The sequence below is a fragment of the Vigna angularis genome, chromosome 2 (assembly GCF_016808095.1).
Source record: "Vigna angularis cultivar LongXiaoDou No.4 chromosome 2, ASM1680809v1, whole genome shotgun sequence".
Classification (NCBI taxonomy): domain Eukaryota; kingdom Viridiplantae; phylum Streptophyta; class Magnoliopsida; order Fabales; family Fabaceae; genus Vigna; species Vigna angularis.
In genome coordinates this window covers 41,268,083-41,284,854 of record NC_068971.1, presented here as the reverse complement: position 1 = coordinate 41,284,854, position 16,772 = coordinate 41,268,083, and the positions used below count along the sequence as shown (strand labels likewise).

The 16,772-nt window shown below is 33.3% G+C and overlaps 2 protein-coding genes across 2 annotated transcripts; one reads left to right on the top strand and one right to left on the bottom strand.

The window, feature by feature from the left end:
* LOC108347919 (protein LIFEGUARD 2) lies at positions 1–2,396 on the top strand. Its single transcript, XM_017587381.2, has 4 exons — positions 1–422; positions 543–656; positions 1,582–1,739; positions 1,982–2,396. Exons 1-4 carry the CDS (start codon positions 176–178, stop codon positions 2,186–2,188), a joined length of 726 nt encoding a protein of 241 aa, XP_017442870.1. The 5' UTR covers positions 1–175; the 3' UTR covers positions 2,189–2,396.
* Positions 2,397–2,811: 415 nt separating this feature from the next.
* On the bottom strand, positions 2,812–6,252 carry LOC108347918 (VAN3-binding protein). Its single transcript, XM_017587380.2, has 7 exons — positions 5,850–6,252; positions 5,613–5,738; positions 4,027–4,459; positions 3,486–3,728; positions 3,345–3,394; positions 3,203–3,260; positions 2,812–3,109 (listed from the first exon to the last, which is right to left on the bottom strand). The coding sequence occupies exons 1-7, from the start codon at positions 6,189–6,191 to the stop codon at positions 2,895–2,897; spliced, it is 1,467 nt and encodes a 488-aa protein (XP_017442869.1). The 5' UTR covers positions 6,192–6,252; the 3' UTR covers positions 2,812–2,894.
* Between the last annotated feature and the right edge of the window lie 10,520 nt (positions 6,253–16,772).

Genomic DNA, 16,772 nt, shown 5'->3' with positions numbered 1-16,772 from the left:
TAGGAGGAAAGGCTAGAAGGTGCATGTACCGTACGACACACGGACACGTGTCATCCTTTCCTCACTGCAAGGGTAAGAATATGTTTATTCATAGTATAAAACCGAACACATAACCAACACGCACACGTCTACAAAAAGCCTTTGTTGCAGAGAAAGGAGAAAGAGAGAGGGAAAAATGTTCATGAAAAGAGACGTTGAGAGCGGTGGTGGAGGTGACAGACCCCTCTACCCCAACATGCTCGAGAATCCTCAATATCGTTGGTCCTTCATACGCAAGGTTTACTGCATCCTCACCTTCCAATTGCTTCTCACCGTCGCCGTCGCCGCCGTTGTTGTCTTCGTCCGCCCCATCCCCCACTTCATCGTTTCCACCACCCCAGGCCTTGTTCTCTACTGTGTCCTCATCTTCATTCCTTTTATCAGTACGTCTCCTTCTATTCTACCTATTCCCACATGCATGCCTTCAATCTTTTCTTTTATTTCTCACAGAAAAATTATATTTTCTAACTCTGCCATGTTATTGATATTAACATATGTTGCAGCGTTGTGCCCTCTTTACTATTACCACCAGAAACACCCTCTCAATTATTTCCTTCTCTTCATTTTTACCGTTACCATGGCCTTTGCCGTTGGACTGACTTGCGCTTTTACTAGCGGTAATCACCGAATTCTCCCTCGTTTTAAATTCTTTTTACCAATGTTGATTATTTGCTTTTGTCATTTATGATTTGTGTTATATTGTTTGCTTTCACTGTGGGTGAATTCCTTCAAAATTAAACGTTAAAATGGAATGACAAAAAGGATGTTTCTTTTGTAACCTTTCTTTGTTGGGTGTAATAGTTGAAATGTTTCGATGCCGAAAAGATATTACAATATAAGAAAGAGGTAAAAATAATTATGCAGTGTGTTTCCTAAAATGTTTACTTTTTTAATTGGGGTAATAAAATTGATCATGAATCGATGGAAGCGCTTAAAGTTTGTGTTTGATTAATGTGAAACGCGTATTTATAGTAGAATGTGTGTTTTCATTGGAAAGAGCCAGTATTCAGCCTTTGTTTTAATTTACGATTTCAAAGTCTGTGTTACTTGGTATTTGTATTATTCTACTTACTGAATTCTGACATGCATACAAAAAATAATGTATTCTCCATTTTTATTATTTTCTTGAGATTAAGATGGGAACTTTATTAAGATAAAACAGCAAGAACATCGTTAGTTTAGCATCAGAAAACTAGAACTTATTTAAGCAAAGAAAAAGCAGAAATACTAAGAAGTTGCAGGTCGTTTAACCTCCATCAGTATGCAGCAAAGTGAAAATTTGGAACCTAGTGTTAAATTTCTTTAGTCCTTGACAACAAGATTTAATTCTGGATTCCCTCCATCTTTTAGCACTCAATTAACAACCCTTCGAGAATCAGTTTCCACTATTAAGAAATTGTGCAGGCACAATAATTGATTTCCTATATAGAAGCAAGGAAGCATTTCAATCATGACAAGGGAGACAAACTTTTGTCTATTGTAATGAGCATTTTCAGTGAGAACAACCAATTATTTTCTAACGAGACTAGAAACTGGATACAGGGAAAATTATTCTGGAGTCTGTGATATTGACTGCAGTGGTGGTGATCAGCCTAACTATCTACACCTTTATTGCCGCAAGGAGAGGCCATGATTTCAACTTTTTGGGCCCATTCTTGTTTGGAGCCTTGCTAATTCTTATTGCCTTTTCCCTGATACAGGTATTTTGCTCACGAAGTCTTTTATGTTTGGGGTGTTTCTTCCTGTACCGGATAAATTTTTTTCATATCTCCCTTTCATTCTGAAATGTGCTTTCTGCCGCAAAAGTCCATATCATACCGGAAAATCTATTCCAGAATAAGATGGAGGTGTCCAATATTTTTATAAAGGCACAGAAAGAAAAAGTCTTCTGCTTGATAAGGCTAAGGGTTTCAGATATAATTTGTTGTTTCTTTCCTTGCAGATTCTATTTCCATTGGGTAAGCTTTCATTGATGATCTACGGGGGCCTGGCATCACTTATATTTTGTGGCTACATCATATATGACACAGACAACCTCATAAAGAGGTTCTCCTACGATCAGTACATATGGGCTTCGGTATCCTTGTATTTAGACGTCATCAACCTCTTCCTTTCTCTGCTTACTCTCGGTAGAGCTGCTTCTAGCTAAGGAGATAATTCTAGAAGCATATATTCCTTGCCTAGGTACATGTGTTTGCTTTAAGGAACTATAGTTATTCGAAAAGATAGTTCTTATCAAGAATTCCATGTGGATGGAATTTTGCACTGAATGTTGATAAACTATCTAAAAGCCCAAATTAGTTCTACTTCAGAGGAAATTAAAATAAAGAGGGCAGAAATGCTAGCAATTTTCTTTACTGTTGGCTGTACTCTATTGTATTATGTTGCATCTTTGAATATTCAACCCAAAGTTCGCAAACATCTTATTGTTGTGAACTAATTATCCACCTACCTTTTTAGAATAATAAGGTAAGAAGGAGATCAAACTCTTAACCATATCAGATTTCTATTCAGGAAACAATTCTCAAAAGCTTATGTTGAATGAAAACACGTGAATCATTTTATGTTTTTAAGTCATCCTTGACAACGTATGGAAACATTGGAGCGATTCTTGATCCTAGGGACTTGGCACATGCATTATCGCTTGGAAAAAACAATTCCTACGATTCTACATTTCTAGACGTAATTTTTTTTGTTTTTTTGCGGAAATCACCTAGTCCATTTGAGTCTTGCCGATGATGATTGTTTGAGGCTAAACACATGCAAATTACATCTCAAAACATATGTAGTTTGAATCGAGTTCAGTAGTCAGTGATAGCTAGCGACTCTGTTGGTAAGTATTAAAGATGACAGGTTTAATTTCCATATCTGTTTTGCCTCTGTGCTACAATGGAGAGTAGTCTCGAAACCCCTTGTGTCCAGATGTCATATTCTCGTTGATTTCGACACTCAAACTCCACAATCCCCCTTTGGTCCGTCTTCAATCCAAAGTAGCGTCTCTTTTCACCATCATCAAACAGATGTCTCCCTGGCCATGCTGGTAAATCCATGCAGATATCTAACACAACATCTGCATAATTTAGAGGACAAGTTATGAGCTATTGTTTATGGCTGCCTCTGACAGCAAAACAAAGTTCTAATCTAATGGCTGCTCTGTGCTTACTCTTTTTCTTTTTGGTAATTGTTCCTGCCACATGTCTGCTCTTCATTTTCAGCATTACCTGAAATGTTTGCAAGCCTTGTGAATTGTGATTGAATGGACTTTAAGGCAACCTCATACTGCAAATTCCCGAAAGGAAAATTACCTGGCCGGTTCTATGTATATAGACAGACACTATTTTCCAGTGAAGATCACCTGCATTTGTCACCAAAATGGAGTTTACTCATTTTTGCAAATGAGAGAAAGAATGAGTTAGTGCTAGCAGCATATTGGTGATTGATGTTACCTTTACGGGTGCGCTTGAGTAATTCACTGCCCTTAGCAATAAGCTCTTGGCTGCAGGCACCTAGAAAATCTTCTCCATTGAAAACTTCCCCGCTATCACTGGTGCTGGTGTTGCTAGTATTGCTGTTAATACTTTTACCACATAGTCCAATCCCCCCTATGCCTCGCTCCAGTGGCGTAACTGTGGCTATATTCCATACCTCCTTCAAAGCTCTTGCTTTCAAGGTTGCCGCTCCTCGTAGAGCTGGACATGAAAGAAAAAAAAATACAAAAGCTGTGAATATAAAGAAGCCAAAACATGAACATCAGACACATTCTATCCTTACGGTACCAAGAGACTAATTAACAAAGAAAAATCTGGTTGATACTTGACCGTTCAGACAGCATAATTAGTCATTTTTTTATGGTTAAGCTACCACAACATATTGGTAGATCTTTCAAATGCATTTTGGTGTGTAGAACCTAATGGTCTTAATAATTTCTTGTTCTGAAAAAGTATCCATTATTAAGAAATAGATGCTTAATGAGTGCAAAAGCTCTACCTGTGGCAGCTGCAGCTGTAAGAGTAGTAATATCATCATGGGAACGGACATTCACAGCAGAGCTGATGACAGAAGCAAGGTGGTCACGCTCGGCCCCCATAGCTTCTGCAGCCTCTACACACTGCGCAGCAACTAATGTAGCTGCAGAAGCAACAGCCATGTCAGTCTTTGCCATCTTCTCATCCTTGCTGGGAGCAGACGAGCCTGCTGTTGCAGCCGCAATAGCTGCAACGGCAGCAGCCACTGCAGCCACTGAAATAGTGGCATGCAGCTGAGCAGTATGGGTTCTGTTTTCTTCTTTCTTCTTCTCTCTTCGGTCCTTTAACCATCTTCCAACAGTTTTTGGTCCTGAGCATGCTGTGCCGTTGCCAATGGTTGCACTGGCTCGTCCACCATTGAACAAAGGGTGAATTGAATTATTTGCCCGAAAGAACTGCATACACATTGAGAAGGATAACCATGACCGTTACTTGGTGCTTTACAAGGTAAAAACATATTACCTATGACTAATTTCAAACGCAACTTGCTTTTGATTTTTCCTTTTAAGAATGGAAAAACATCTAAGCCTCTCATGTTGTACTTGTATTGATAAAACATTATAGTGATGTTTCCTCTTTCATTTCGAAGTTACATATCATAGGACTGCTGACAACATTCACGGCTGTCCCTCGAGTCACTGGCACACGTCTTTTCCTCTCCACATTATGTTAGTTTTCATGGATTAGTTTCAGAAGTACAGAAAAACAAAACAAAATCACAGGTACGATAATACATCCTGTATAGTATCTCCGACTTAAATATAAACAAAACAAGACCCTTCCTTTATTCTGGCCAAATTAAAACAAGTTTGCCTTCCAAGGCTAAAAGGTGAAATTGTTGCGTGAATGTATGGAAAAAGAGTCACTGCGCTGGCAATTTCTTGTCCTTTCACGAGGCAAAGCCAGGGCAAGGTGACTTGAAAAAAAAAACATCATTTACACACAATACACACCCTTTAATCATTGATTTTCCTTATTTGGCACTTCAGCACTAAGCATTTTGCCGGTTTCAAAATGTTAAAGGTCATTGAGACATGACCTTCATTAATTCATCCATTTTTTTCCCTTTTCTTTCCACTCCATTTTCCGTGCTGAGTGTGAGAAAATAAAGTTGATCCCAAGTCATTGAACTCTCCCCTCAAGCAGCAAGCAGCAAGCACCAAGTTCCAACGAATTATTTTTTGTGAACAGAGGCCTACCTTTCTTCCATGCATCCACACACACATACAGTAGGAGCTACATAACCTATAAGCGGCACAGAATCACCACCTATAGGGACACAGATGGGTCCCTCAATTCTGTTTTTGAAAAATCTTTTACATTTTTTATTATTCCCTTTGGGTGGCTTTTAAGACGAGAATCTTCTCCCATGTCTTGTATTCTAAGACTAATCAGAAAAGACAAGACAAATGCTGTATTCTCCCTATTTCAAAAACAAATTAAAATACTAAAAAGAAAAATGGATAAACCCTTCAAAGTTAAATCAAACAAAAACTATTGCAGCTGTGAAAACGAAGAAAAGGGAAAGAGAGTAGAGTTAGACAATACCTTAACAACGTCATCAAACTCATCCGAAGGTGAAATCGGAGGGCTATCTGTTCCGGTTAAGGAACCACCGCCATTCAAAGGCTCGCTGCTGTGAGATAACCTACCCGACGTTAACGGAGACACTTCCTGTGACACAGTCAACAACAATAAAACGACTTCAGAAAACCGACACCAACATTACAAACAATGTATATATTCAGAACAATGTAGAAACTTTCTTAAAACATTTTACAGCACCTCTCTTGTGGATTGTGACATAATGCGTTCAAGGACAAGCTGAGAGGTGGCAGAGGAAGCAAAAGAGAACTGATTCTTAGACATGGTGGAGAAATCTTCAGAGAGAAAGGCGGTGGTGTTGGTGTTGTTGGGAACAGTTTCCTCCGGAATGGAAGTGTTGTTTGAATTAGGCATGCAAGAAGAGGAGAGAGAGGAGTGGTGATGTGAAAGAGCTTTGGAAACCTCAAGAGCAGAGGCACTCCATGAGCGTGACAGAAACTCCATGGGCACTCGAGGACTCTCCGGCAGAGGGGTCGGAACGAACTCCGAGCGGCGACAGTTTATGGTGCACTTTGGCTCCATTTGTGAAGTGGGAAGCAGTGTTATTGTGTTTTTGGGGAGTGTTGAAATGTTTGTAGAAGCGGTGACAGCATGAAGGAGCGCATGTTTATATAGTATAGTAATGGTGACAACAATGGAGAATGGAGAATGTTTAAATGGTAATGAAGCTCACAATGACGTGTCAGAAAATGATAAAGTAAGCCAAGGAATGGTCAAAGTGAAGATGTGAAGTACTTTTTGTCGTCACCATTAATGCCTAATTATCATCATATACCACTCACTTTACCGTGTCAAACCAAAAACCTTTCCAAATCTCACTCTTCCTTTTCTTCCTTGGCTAACAATATTAGTGCTTGTAGTTCTACATTTATATATTAGAATTTCTTATTTTATTTTCGGACAATTATACCATGACTTAAGAATTTTAATAATTTTTTAATACTATAATCATTTCATAATTTTTTAATAATAATTAAAGTAACCATTTTTACATAAGCACTATCAAATATTCGCGTTAATAATCAATACAATTATGAAACCATTTTTGATAATATCGTTATTTGTTCCCCATGCATTTTTCATTTTCACTATACAATCTATTTTATTACTTTTATATTCAAAAATTTAATTTACATTTTAATTAAATAATTTAATATAATATATTAATAATTTAATATAATATATTATTACTATTATTATGGCTTAATTAGTCGGATGTCAAAAGTGTGTCAAGTTGGTTTTTGTTTTTAGAAAGGTTTCAATTATATTTAAACTTTTGAAAAAATATTTCAATTAGGTTCTTTTAAAAAATATTATTAACCGTGTTAACTGTGATTATTTTTAATGAAAAGCTTCAAACTCTAAACGGAGAATGCCACAAAAGACTTATTGTTCAAACTGACAAACAGTAAAGAGAAAGGATATCTAAGTATTGTAATAAAACATGTTTTAACAAAGTCCGTCATTGAATGTCTAAATACTCAATGAATCGTACAATTTGTTATCATTTTGTATATGAGAAGGTTTTTGACACTCTTATTAAAACATCTTATTGAAGATTAATCTCAATATGTATTGGAAGAGCACCACAATGGCATATGTGGCTTACAATGGATGGTGCAGAGCATGGAAAGCCCAAATTTTAAGAACAGGTTATTACTAGTCGATGCTTGAAGCAGACTAAAAGAAATTTGTTGATAGTATTAGATATTCAAATGTGAGTTTAAGTTCCACATATGAGAAAGTAGAGTAATATATAAAGATAAAAAACCTATTAACCCATTGCTTTAAGGTTTTGAGTAAAGAGTGGTGTCGATCCCTTATATAGTTAGCTCCAATGTTATTGGGGTTTGTGTAACTCACAGAGAAACCTCTTTCTTGATAGACCCAGCAGTATATAAAGATGAAAGACACATTATTTGTTTGCAATTCTATCATGTTCTTGTCTCAAACTTTGTCTACTGCCACAGCTGAAAATGCTACAAATTCCTCATCTATAGTATCTAAAGTTGGAGGAGTTTCCTCCACGACCACGGATGAAGTTAGGGCCTCTAGTGGACACTTGAAAATAGTTAGTCAACCCTTATCTTCCTCCATGTCTCATGCGTGTGGAGCTTTTGAAGAAGTGATCGTGCTGGGTAAAGAATTTACGATGACTTTAAAAATTGATTAGATAAAGTTGTACAAACAATGTTATTGAATTTTAATGTTTGAATGCACTAGATGGTTTTATGCATATATTAAATAAAGTTGTACAGGAATGTTACTAATTTTTAATGTTTGAAAAAATACATATTATTGATTACACATAGAATTAGTTCTCTAACAAAATAAAATGTTACAAAAATTTATTCTTTAGCAAACCAGAAAGTACGGTCTTATTTAAATAATTACAAATGCAATTAAGTTCATTAAAAAAATATTTATTTTTATATTAAAAAATACGCTCACTTCGTCACATATAAAATTACATAGTGCATGATGGGATGATTTTATTTTAAATATTTGAGAGGTTGACTTGTCTAATCAGTGCAACTTATTTTTAATGAAGTAACTAAAGATGTTAAATTTTGAATATTTAAACCTAACTAACCTACAGATTCATAAATGTCATATTTATTTAAGTAAATATATTTAAAAGTAATCATCCTAACATATTCTTAGAAAGTATAAACATGAGAAATGTATAGCGAAATAAAATCATATTTGAGTATTCAAATTGAAAAGCAGGTGTGAGCATTACATAAAACTATCAAAAAACATATTTTGACTATCACAAACAGTTGATTATGTGAAATAATATATATATATATATATATATATATATATATATATATATATATATATATATATATATATATATATCTATTTGAGTTGAATAGTTTTAATTGATCTAATTTACGCTATATTTTTTAATATTTTTTTTTACAGTTAAAGAGATTAAATACACACTCTTAGTTATTTTAAATTACTGAAAAACAAATATTAATATTCTTTAACATCACAAACATTTTTTATTACTGAAATATATTTTAATCATTATAAAATGAGTAAATTTATATTTTTTTTATACTTATAAGAACATTATATTTTCAAACTCTAAAATAAAAATAATTATTTTAAAATGAGTTGATATTTATTTATAGTTAATCCGTTAACAAAGGTCGAATCACTATAACAAATAACATTATTAGTATCTCATAAAATGCTCATATGTGATTCCTCAAAGTTTTCGAAATTTCTAAACAAAAGTTCTATTTATCTTTAAATAAATGTTAGAGACAAAAAATGTAATTTTAATTTTCTTATAAACAATAAAATACAAATTTACAGAGACTACAATTAAAATGTACTTATTTTATTAAAATGTGTGATTTCAAATTTAGAAGAATAAAAGCAAAAAAAGTTAAATAAAACATAAAAAAATCATCATTTGACATAAATTAAAAATATATATAAATTTATTTTTATTTACATTACTCATTCACTTGATGGTGGAGAACTTTTTTTAAAAAATTATTTTTTATGACAAACGTGAAAACCCTTGAATCATGTTTACAACAAAAGTTTATAGGTGACGACATTTTAAACTTGCTAAATATGGTATTAAATGTTGTTGCAAATTAATCAATAATTTTAAATGACTTTAAACTCCACCCCAATATTTTACACCTATTTAAATAAATTATTTTCTCGTTACGAATATATTTTATCCTCATACTCATTAGATTAATTTATTATAATATCCTCCCCACTAAAATTTTTAAAATATACAATTTAATTTAAGGTATACTTTCTGCTAGTTATTTGTAATTTTCTTTCACCATGTAATCCTCTGGTGATATATATATATATATATATATATATATATATATATATATATATATATATATATATATATATATATATATATATATATTAATTGTAGTTTGCTTATAATGCTTCGTGTGTTTTCTGTAATAGAGCAGGTTGTAAATTACATATTTATATTTCATACTTTTGTCATTTGATCATAATTGATTTCATCAAAAGAGTTCTATGCATCAACGTTAACAAAGTTCAAAACGATCAGAATTTGGTCTATCACAATGCAGACAAGGTTTTCGTTCGAAATTAATTATACTATAATCTGATTATTAAAGTAAACAACTGACACTTATGCATGCATGATTCAGATGTTGTTTTCTATCAGAGTTGACAGTGTAGTATGATGGAGCCATTAGTGAGTGATTGTCGTGACTGAGGAGTTTGAGAGTATAAATACATGATGTCATGTCATGTGATAGATGAAGAGAAGGGAATTGGAATCTAACATAATTTATTTACGTTACTCGCATCCCAAAGGATTCATGAAGAAATCTGAGTTTGAGTTGAAAGCCAACATAATTATGCGCAAGAGACAAAAACATAATGCCAGACAGCCGAATGACATAAGCCAACTACCTCATCTACCCTTTAACCAAACATCTGATGCTTCTTAACATACTTCAATTCTTAAACATAATCAAGTGTTAAGGAAAAACGGATACACTTGTTTCACACTGAGATTGAAGCATTTCAAGTATTTTATCTTATCTTAGAGGTTTATTATTTTTATGTATACATGCTATCTGTGATTATATTATTTTATTTTTGTTTAAAAGTGACAAATAATTTATCACAAGTGTCAACATACCAAATTTGTAAAAACATTATAAAACAAAACCTAACGGGCTAACATGTTTAATCCCCTTTTCTATCAATACAATGCATTGTTATGTCCTTTCGTTTATCAATTATTTAACCAACAAGAAACTAACATGTTTATTCTCCTTTTCTCACCGGTACAAAAAGAAGAAAAGACACCGGTTCTTTTTGTTTGTAGGCATCGGTTTTGTAACCGAGACATATATGATCGAGATAAAAAAAATAGGCTATATGTCTCGGTCATGGACCGAAATAAAACAAAATAGGATTATGCTTCGGTTTTTAGAGAACTGAGGCAGTAACGTGTTCTTTTTTTCAGATTTTAGAACTCGCCACCGTCAATCAGTGAGATTCAATTTCTGAGATTGAATTTGAATGTAAGAAAACCCAAAAAATTATCAGCAGGAAGACAAGACCCTCACCACCGTCACCACCAACACCAGTTTCCTTTGCTCGCCGCCGATCCGCACTGGGGTCCAGTGGTTCAAGCCTCGTTCCTCGATCTGCACCGTGGTCCAGTGGTTCAAGCCCTCTACTCGCCGCCGATCCGCACCGGTGTCCAGTGGTTCAAGCCCCGTTCCTCGATCCGCATCGAGGGTCCAGTGGTTCAAGCCCTCTACTCGCCGCCGATCCGCACTGAGGTCCAGTGGTTCAAGCCCTCTACTCGCCGTCGATCCTCACCGGGGTCCAGTGGTTCAAGCCCCGTTCCTCAATCCGCACCGGGGTCCAGTGGTTCAAGCCCTCTACTCGCTGCCGATCCGCACCGAGGTCCAGTGGTTCAAGCCCCATTCCTCGATCCGTACCGGGGTTCAGTGGTTCAAGCCCTGCTTTCCGCGGCCACTACGGTTCAGTGGTTCAGGCATGGAGGCGACGATGGTGGAGGCAGCTCGCGGAGGTGACAATGGTGGTGGCAGCTTGCAGCGGCGACGATGGTGGAGGCAGTGAAGAACCAAGGAGGAAGAAGCTTATATATTTTAAACGAGAAAGAAGAAGAAGCAGAAGCTTAGCCTTGCGAGAAGAAATGAGTGCACAGAAAGTGAAAGAAAAGCAGAAGCGCGCAGAGGCAATATATGCCTTAAAAACCCGAAGTAGTTGCACAATATATGCCTCGGTCAGTAGAGCAACCGCAGCCGAACAAGTTTTTGACACCGAGCTTAGAAAAACCGAAGTCGTAGCTTTTAAAAAATATGACTCAGTTTTGCTGGAAACCGAAGTAATATCAACTTTTCTAAAAGTTGTCAGCGAGTTTCAGTGAGTTGCAGGATAAGTGTCAGTGTCACGAGGCTTTATGCCTCAGTCCTTCGTTAAACCGAGGTAGTATTACCTTAGGTTAGGCACCGGTTCTGAGCGCAGCTGAGGTGGTAGGACATTTATGTTTCGGTTTTACATGCAACCGAGACCTATAATGTTATCTTATTTACCAATCTGCCACTGTGTTGTTATAGACAACAGGTTGGTATAAAATGAGACATATTGTGTGAGTTTAAAAGCAATAATTGTACTAGTGTCTATATATGCTTTTATGGTCTTTTTAAAAGTTAATAAATTATATCAATATATAACATATAACATTATTAATAAGGAAGAAAAATAGAAAACTCTTCCTTGATGAAACTTCTTATAAAAGATTTTTAAAGTTATCTTACGCATGGTAGAATCACATTAATATGAAATAAAATATTAATTTATAATGTGTAAGTAAAAATAAATTTAATTAAAAAAGTTCAATAACGAAAAACAATAATTTTAAATATAAATTAAGATAAATTTTGAATGAATAATTTTAATATCATGTTAAAATAATAAAATTAAAATTAAGATAAGATTTGTGTCGTGAAATTTGGTCATGAAAGAAAGAACACGTGCTCTTTCTTCTTCTTTCCAATAGAGGTCATCAAATGTTTTTATAATAAAAGTTTAAAATTTTGAGGTAACATAGGATCCATGAATATCCTCATGATTCCATCTCTCACCTTAGGTTAACATTTTTAAAGAAAGTATTAACTTTCAACTTACATATCTAAAATGGGATTAAAGCAACCAATTTTTAGTGGATTACTAATTGCACAAGATAAAATAGATAATTTTTACCACTTTTAACTAAAACAAATACCGAAGATTTTTCTTGTAAAAAATCATAAACAATGTTTCTTTATATTAAATGCATTTCAATATTAGAATGATGTTTGAAAACAAAATATATATATATATATATATATATATATATATATATATATATATATATTTAAGAGTTAAATATGTTTTTAGTATCTTAATTTTGATGCGAAATTTTATTTAAAATTTTTATATATTTTAGTTCTTAAATTTTAAAAATGAATGAATATAAATCTTTTAATTCAGTTATGTTAAAAGAAATTGAGGTGTGAAACGCGTTTTATGTTAGGATTTGAATTGTTTATATCATTTAATATATTTTCGTTTTAATATTAGTTGAAAAATATATTTGATATATAAAAAATATTTGCAGTAATTGGATTAAATGGAGTATATCCATTCATTTTTTAAAGGTTAAGATCTAAAATGTATCGAAGTTTGTTTGAAATATGAACGAATTATAATTTTACATTAAAATTTTGAGGATTAAAACCATATTTAAGTCTAACTTTAATTGCTAAAATATTTTAATTTTTAATTAAATTTAACACTATATTGCCCTTATTAATATTCATGTTTATGCACATTGCTCCTTTCAATTTCAACTTTTTACTTTGTTGTGATACTTTACACGTTGTTACTCGTTCAAGACAATATATTTAAATATTTATGATCATATTTACCATAAAATAAAAGTATGATATATTTAAGTGAAGACCATATTAATTTCAATATGTTGTTAATTAATGTAATGTAATATTTATGATCATATTTACCATAAAATAAAGGTATGATATATTTAAGTGAACATCATATTTTCAATATGCTGTTAATTAATGTAATGGTTATAAAGTAGGGTGATATAACATAAAAATAATAAAATAAAAATTATATTAATATTTATAATTATTAATAACAACTGAAAAAAAAACTTATATATCTAAATGATGAAAAATAAAAAATAAACTTAATTAAGATTGTAAATTATAATGAAAGCAATACAAATCAATCGTTGCTCTACAAACAATAACATTCAGGTTACCTATATCATGAAAGATAAAACAACAATAACTCAATCGAAAAATATATGAACTTTAAATATTAAAATAAATATGAACTTTAAATATTCAATAAAAAACATTAATGAGATCAACTGAAAATACCTAAATTTACGAGGGATTTAAAATATAATTAAGAAAAAATATACATTATAAAATCTTAACTTATGCAGAAAAGATTACAGAGGGTAATTTTATAAATAATTTAAATTTAAAAAGAAAAATGATAATATAAAAGCTAATTTTTAAAAAAAAAATACCAAATGCAAGTGTTTGGATGGAAGGAATGTAGGGATGCGTGGTTAATATTTATTAGAAAAGCTTCATACAACTCAAACAATGTGCCTTTGAGAATGTGGACATGTGAAAAGAATAGTATAAGAGTCTACTTAGTAAATCAACATATATGTTGTGTACAAGATTGAACTGAACCTGAACCTGTTTAAAAAATGTGTCACAAAACTATCAACAAATAGTCACAACAAAACCCATTGGTAAAAGTTTAAAATTGGGATTAGCATATATAAGATATGAGAAATAATGATGTATTCCATTTAAATATAACCATAACTCTTACATAATAATATAATAATATTAAACAAGATAAATAATTAAGTGGGCTAGATTCATTCCCTTGAATCTGTGTATTTTCTATCTGCTTTTTTTTCTTTCTGTCTGATGACACCATCTATCCATCAAAAACGGGTCGGATTTATTGATTTTCCTTTAAAGTGTGATGACAGGTCACTTGAAAGAATTTGCAAGACTAAAGAATGTAAGATGATGTTTCCTCGGAGAATGTTGGTGAGGCCGTTATATAACAAATCGTCACTCATTGCCAACACGGGAGAACTTTAAAAGAATCTAACATAAACAGCTCTATAATTATTACTTCCAATCCAACAGAAAGGGGTATAGCTAGCTTCAAAGAGTTCAAATGTAATTTGAAATGCTGATGTCAATTTTCAGCACAGTGCAAAGTAGTTCAAGTAAAGCTAATTAGATATATCAAATTATTGGGAAAACAAGGATATCTATCTGCAGGTAAGAGAGTATGTGTTTGCTTTGGCCATATCCACCTGAAAAAGAATCTATTCAAAGTACTTTTAACTTAAATATGAATGCATTACTAAACATGCAATAATGTTGCAACATAATAAGTTTTGGTTTGCTCTTAATAAGTGTTGCAACATTAATGCTAAGGCTTGTTTTCCCATTCCCCTATGTAGGTTGAAGCATTGGGGTATGTATAGATGCTGCGGCTCTGACATATACAACTGGAAAATGTCAGGGTTTGATGGTGAGATAAGTAGTGTTGGTGTTTCTTCTTGTTATAGGTGTTGGCTATGTCCAAGACCGACATGTTAGGAATGCAAACAATGCCATAGTCTATATATATATATATATCAGAAAATTATTTATATATCTATGTCTCTATATCACACTGTGATGTTGGACACAAAAGCTGTGTTCCAGAAAGAGGGGGACCTAAGCTAAAATGCGCGTGCCTAGAGACGTCATCACCTCCTTGAGCTTTTTCAAAATTTTCAGCCATCACTATGAACATAATCTCATCATTTTCTGAAAGGCTATGACAAACAAACCACAGCCTTTGCTTTTGGATGGTATTTTGTTCTGTCCTTCAAAATAATAATTTTCTGACAAAAGACATAACCTTTATTCCTTTTGCCTCATTTTATCAATAATAATTGCTCCCTTTCGATCTCAATAGCCATTCAAATGTGCTTTCTTGATTTTTTCAAGAGAAAAAAAAAGAAGGGTCTCTTTAATTTTTCTTTTCCATCCAATGAGTTTACTTTCGGGGTCAATTTTGCCACCCTTTTGGACCACTAAGGAATGACAAAGCGCGACCTATTACAACCTAATGGCACTTCATTGTACAGAAAGAATATGGACATTTTTGTTTCTTCTATATCACAACCCCACTTTTTTTTTTTTGCTTTTCTTTCAAACTTTATTTACTCAAGAAAGTAGACTTCTTCATTCGAATTTGCAACCCCATATGCACCCTTTGCAGGTGAGCTATTTATGGCCACACTATTTAAAGAGTCAGAAGAAGTATCATCAAGGAGGAAAATGACATTTAAATGTCATAATTATGGGTCTTGTTGCTAAAAATAGATGATGGTAATAAATGTTCCTCTTAAGTTACGTGTTCAGGTTTGGAGTGTTAGCCAAAGCTTGGGTGAATGGCGACAAAACACAGGAGGCACAAACCTAACTTGCCCGACATATATCTCCTGACACGACCAAAGTATGAACAGCAGGGAATGTTGACCGAAAACCACATCACAGAGAAGGAATCAAATGCATGTCCATTCTTTATTGGCCTGTACAAGAGGGAAACCTTGTTACTTCTATACTTACATTATTAATATATGAGGTATGATGAGTTCTTCTTTTTTATTTATTCAAAGATCTCTTTTGATATATATTGATTTTTAATATTTTCAAGTGCATAAGAAGGTTTTAAACTGTAGTCCGTGACACTTAAAAGAGTTAAATTTCAACTCCTTTAAAGTGTACCAAATTACTCCCATATTTAACTTTTCATGGCAAAGTAGATTCCTTCATGCATAAAATAAAGGATGGCTACGTGAAGAGGTACATTCATAAAAAAAAAGTGCAGTAGTAGTTTGTGTTGGAGGCACAAAGACAAATATGATTGCGTTAGGAAGAGATAAGTTTTGTACTTTGTAGGGAGTAGTGGGCAACAATTTGAGCAGATAGCGTTAGGGTTGCCAAGTGTTAAAGTCTAGTTTAGCTGTTTCGATGGTGTATGCATGATGCAGATTGGCTACACTGGAGAGAGTTTAAGATGCTGAAAGAGAAGTAATTACAATGCTTGTGGGTCTAGTCATCATAGATCTCATTTGACGGTGACTTACAAAGTACCATGCAAAGTGTCCAAACTAGCATTATAGCCATGTACATAGTCTTCATTCAGCTTGGCTAGGGTTTATAGGTTTGAGACAGAAAGGATTTAAGGTTTTTTCTTTGGTTTGGTTTATAAAGGAGTTCTCAGAAAAAAAATTTTATCAAATAACCCTTTTATAAAGTTAAGATTTTTGTAGTCCTTCCTTCAATTGAAATAATGTTTATGGGACCAATTTGAGTTATTAGATTTTTGAACTAAACTAAATTCACTTTTTAGGGACTAATTATTTGTTTAAAATAGAAAAAAAAAATGGGGTTGCATACTTTGTTTTTTAAGGATCGAATT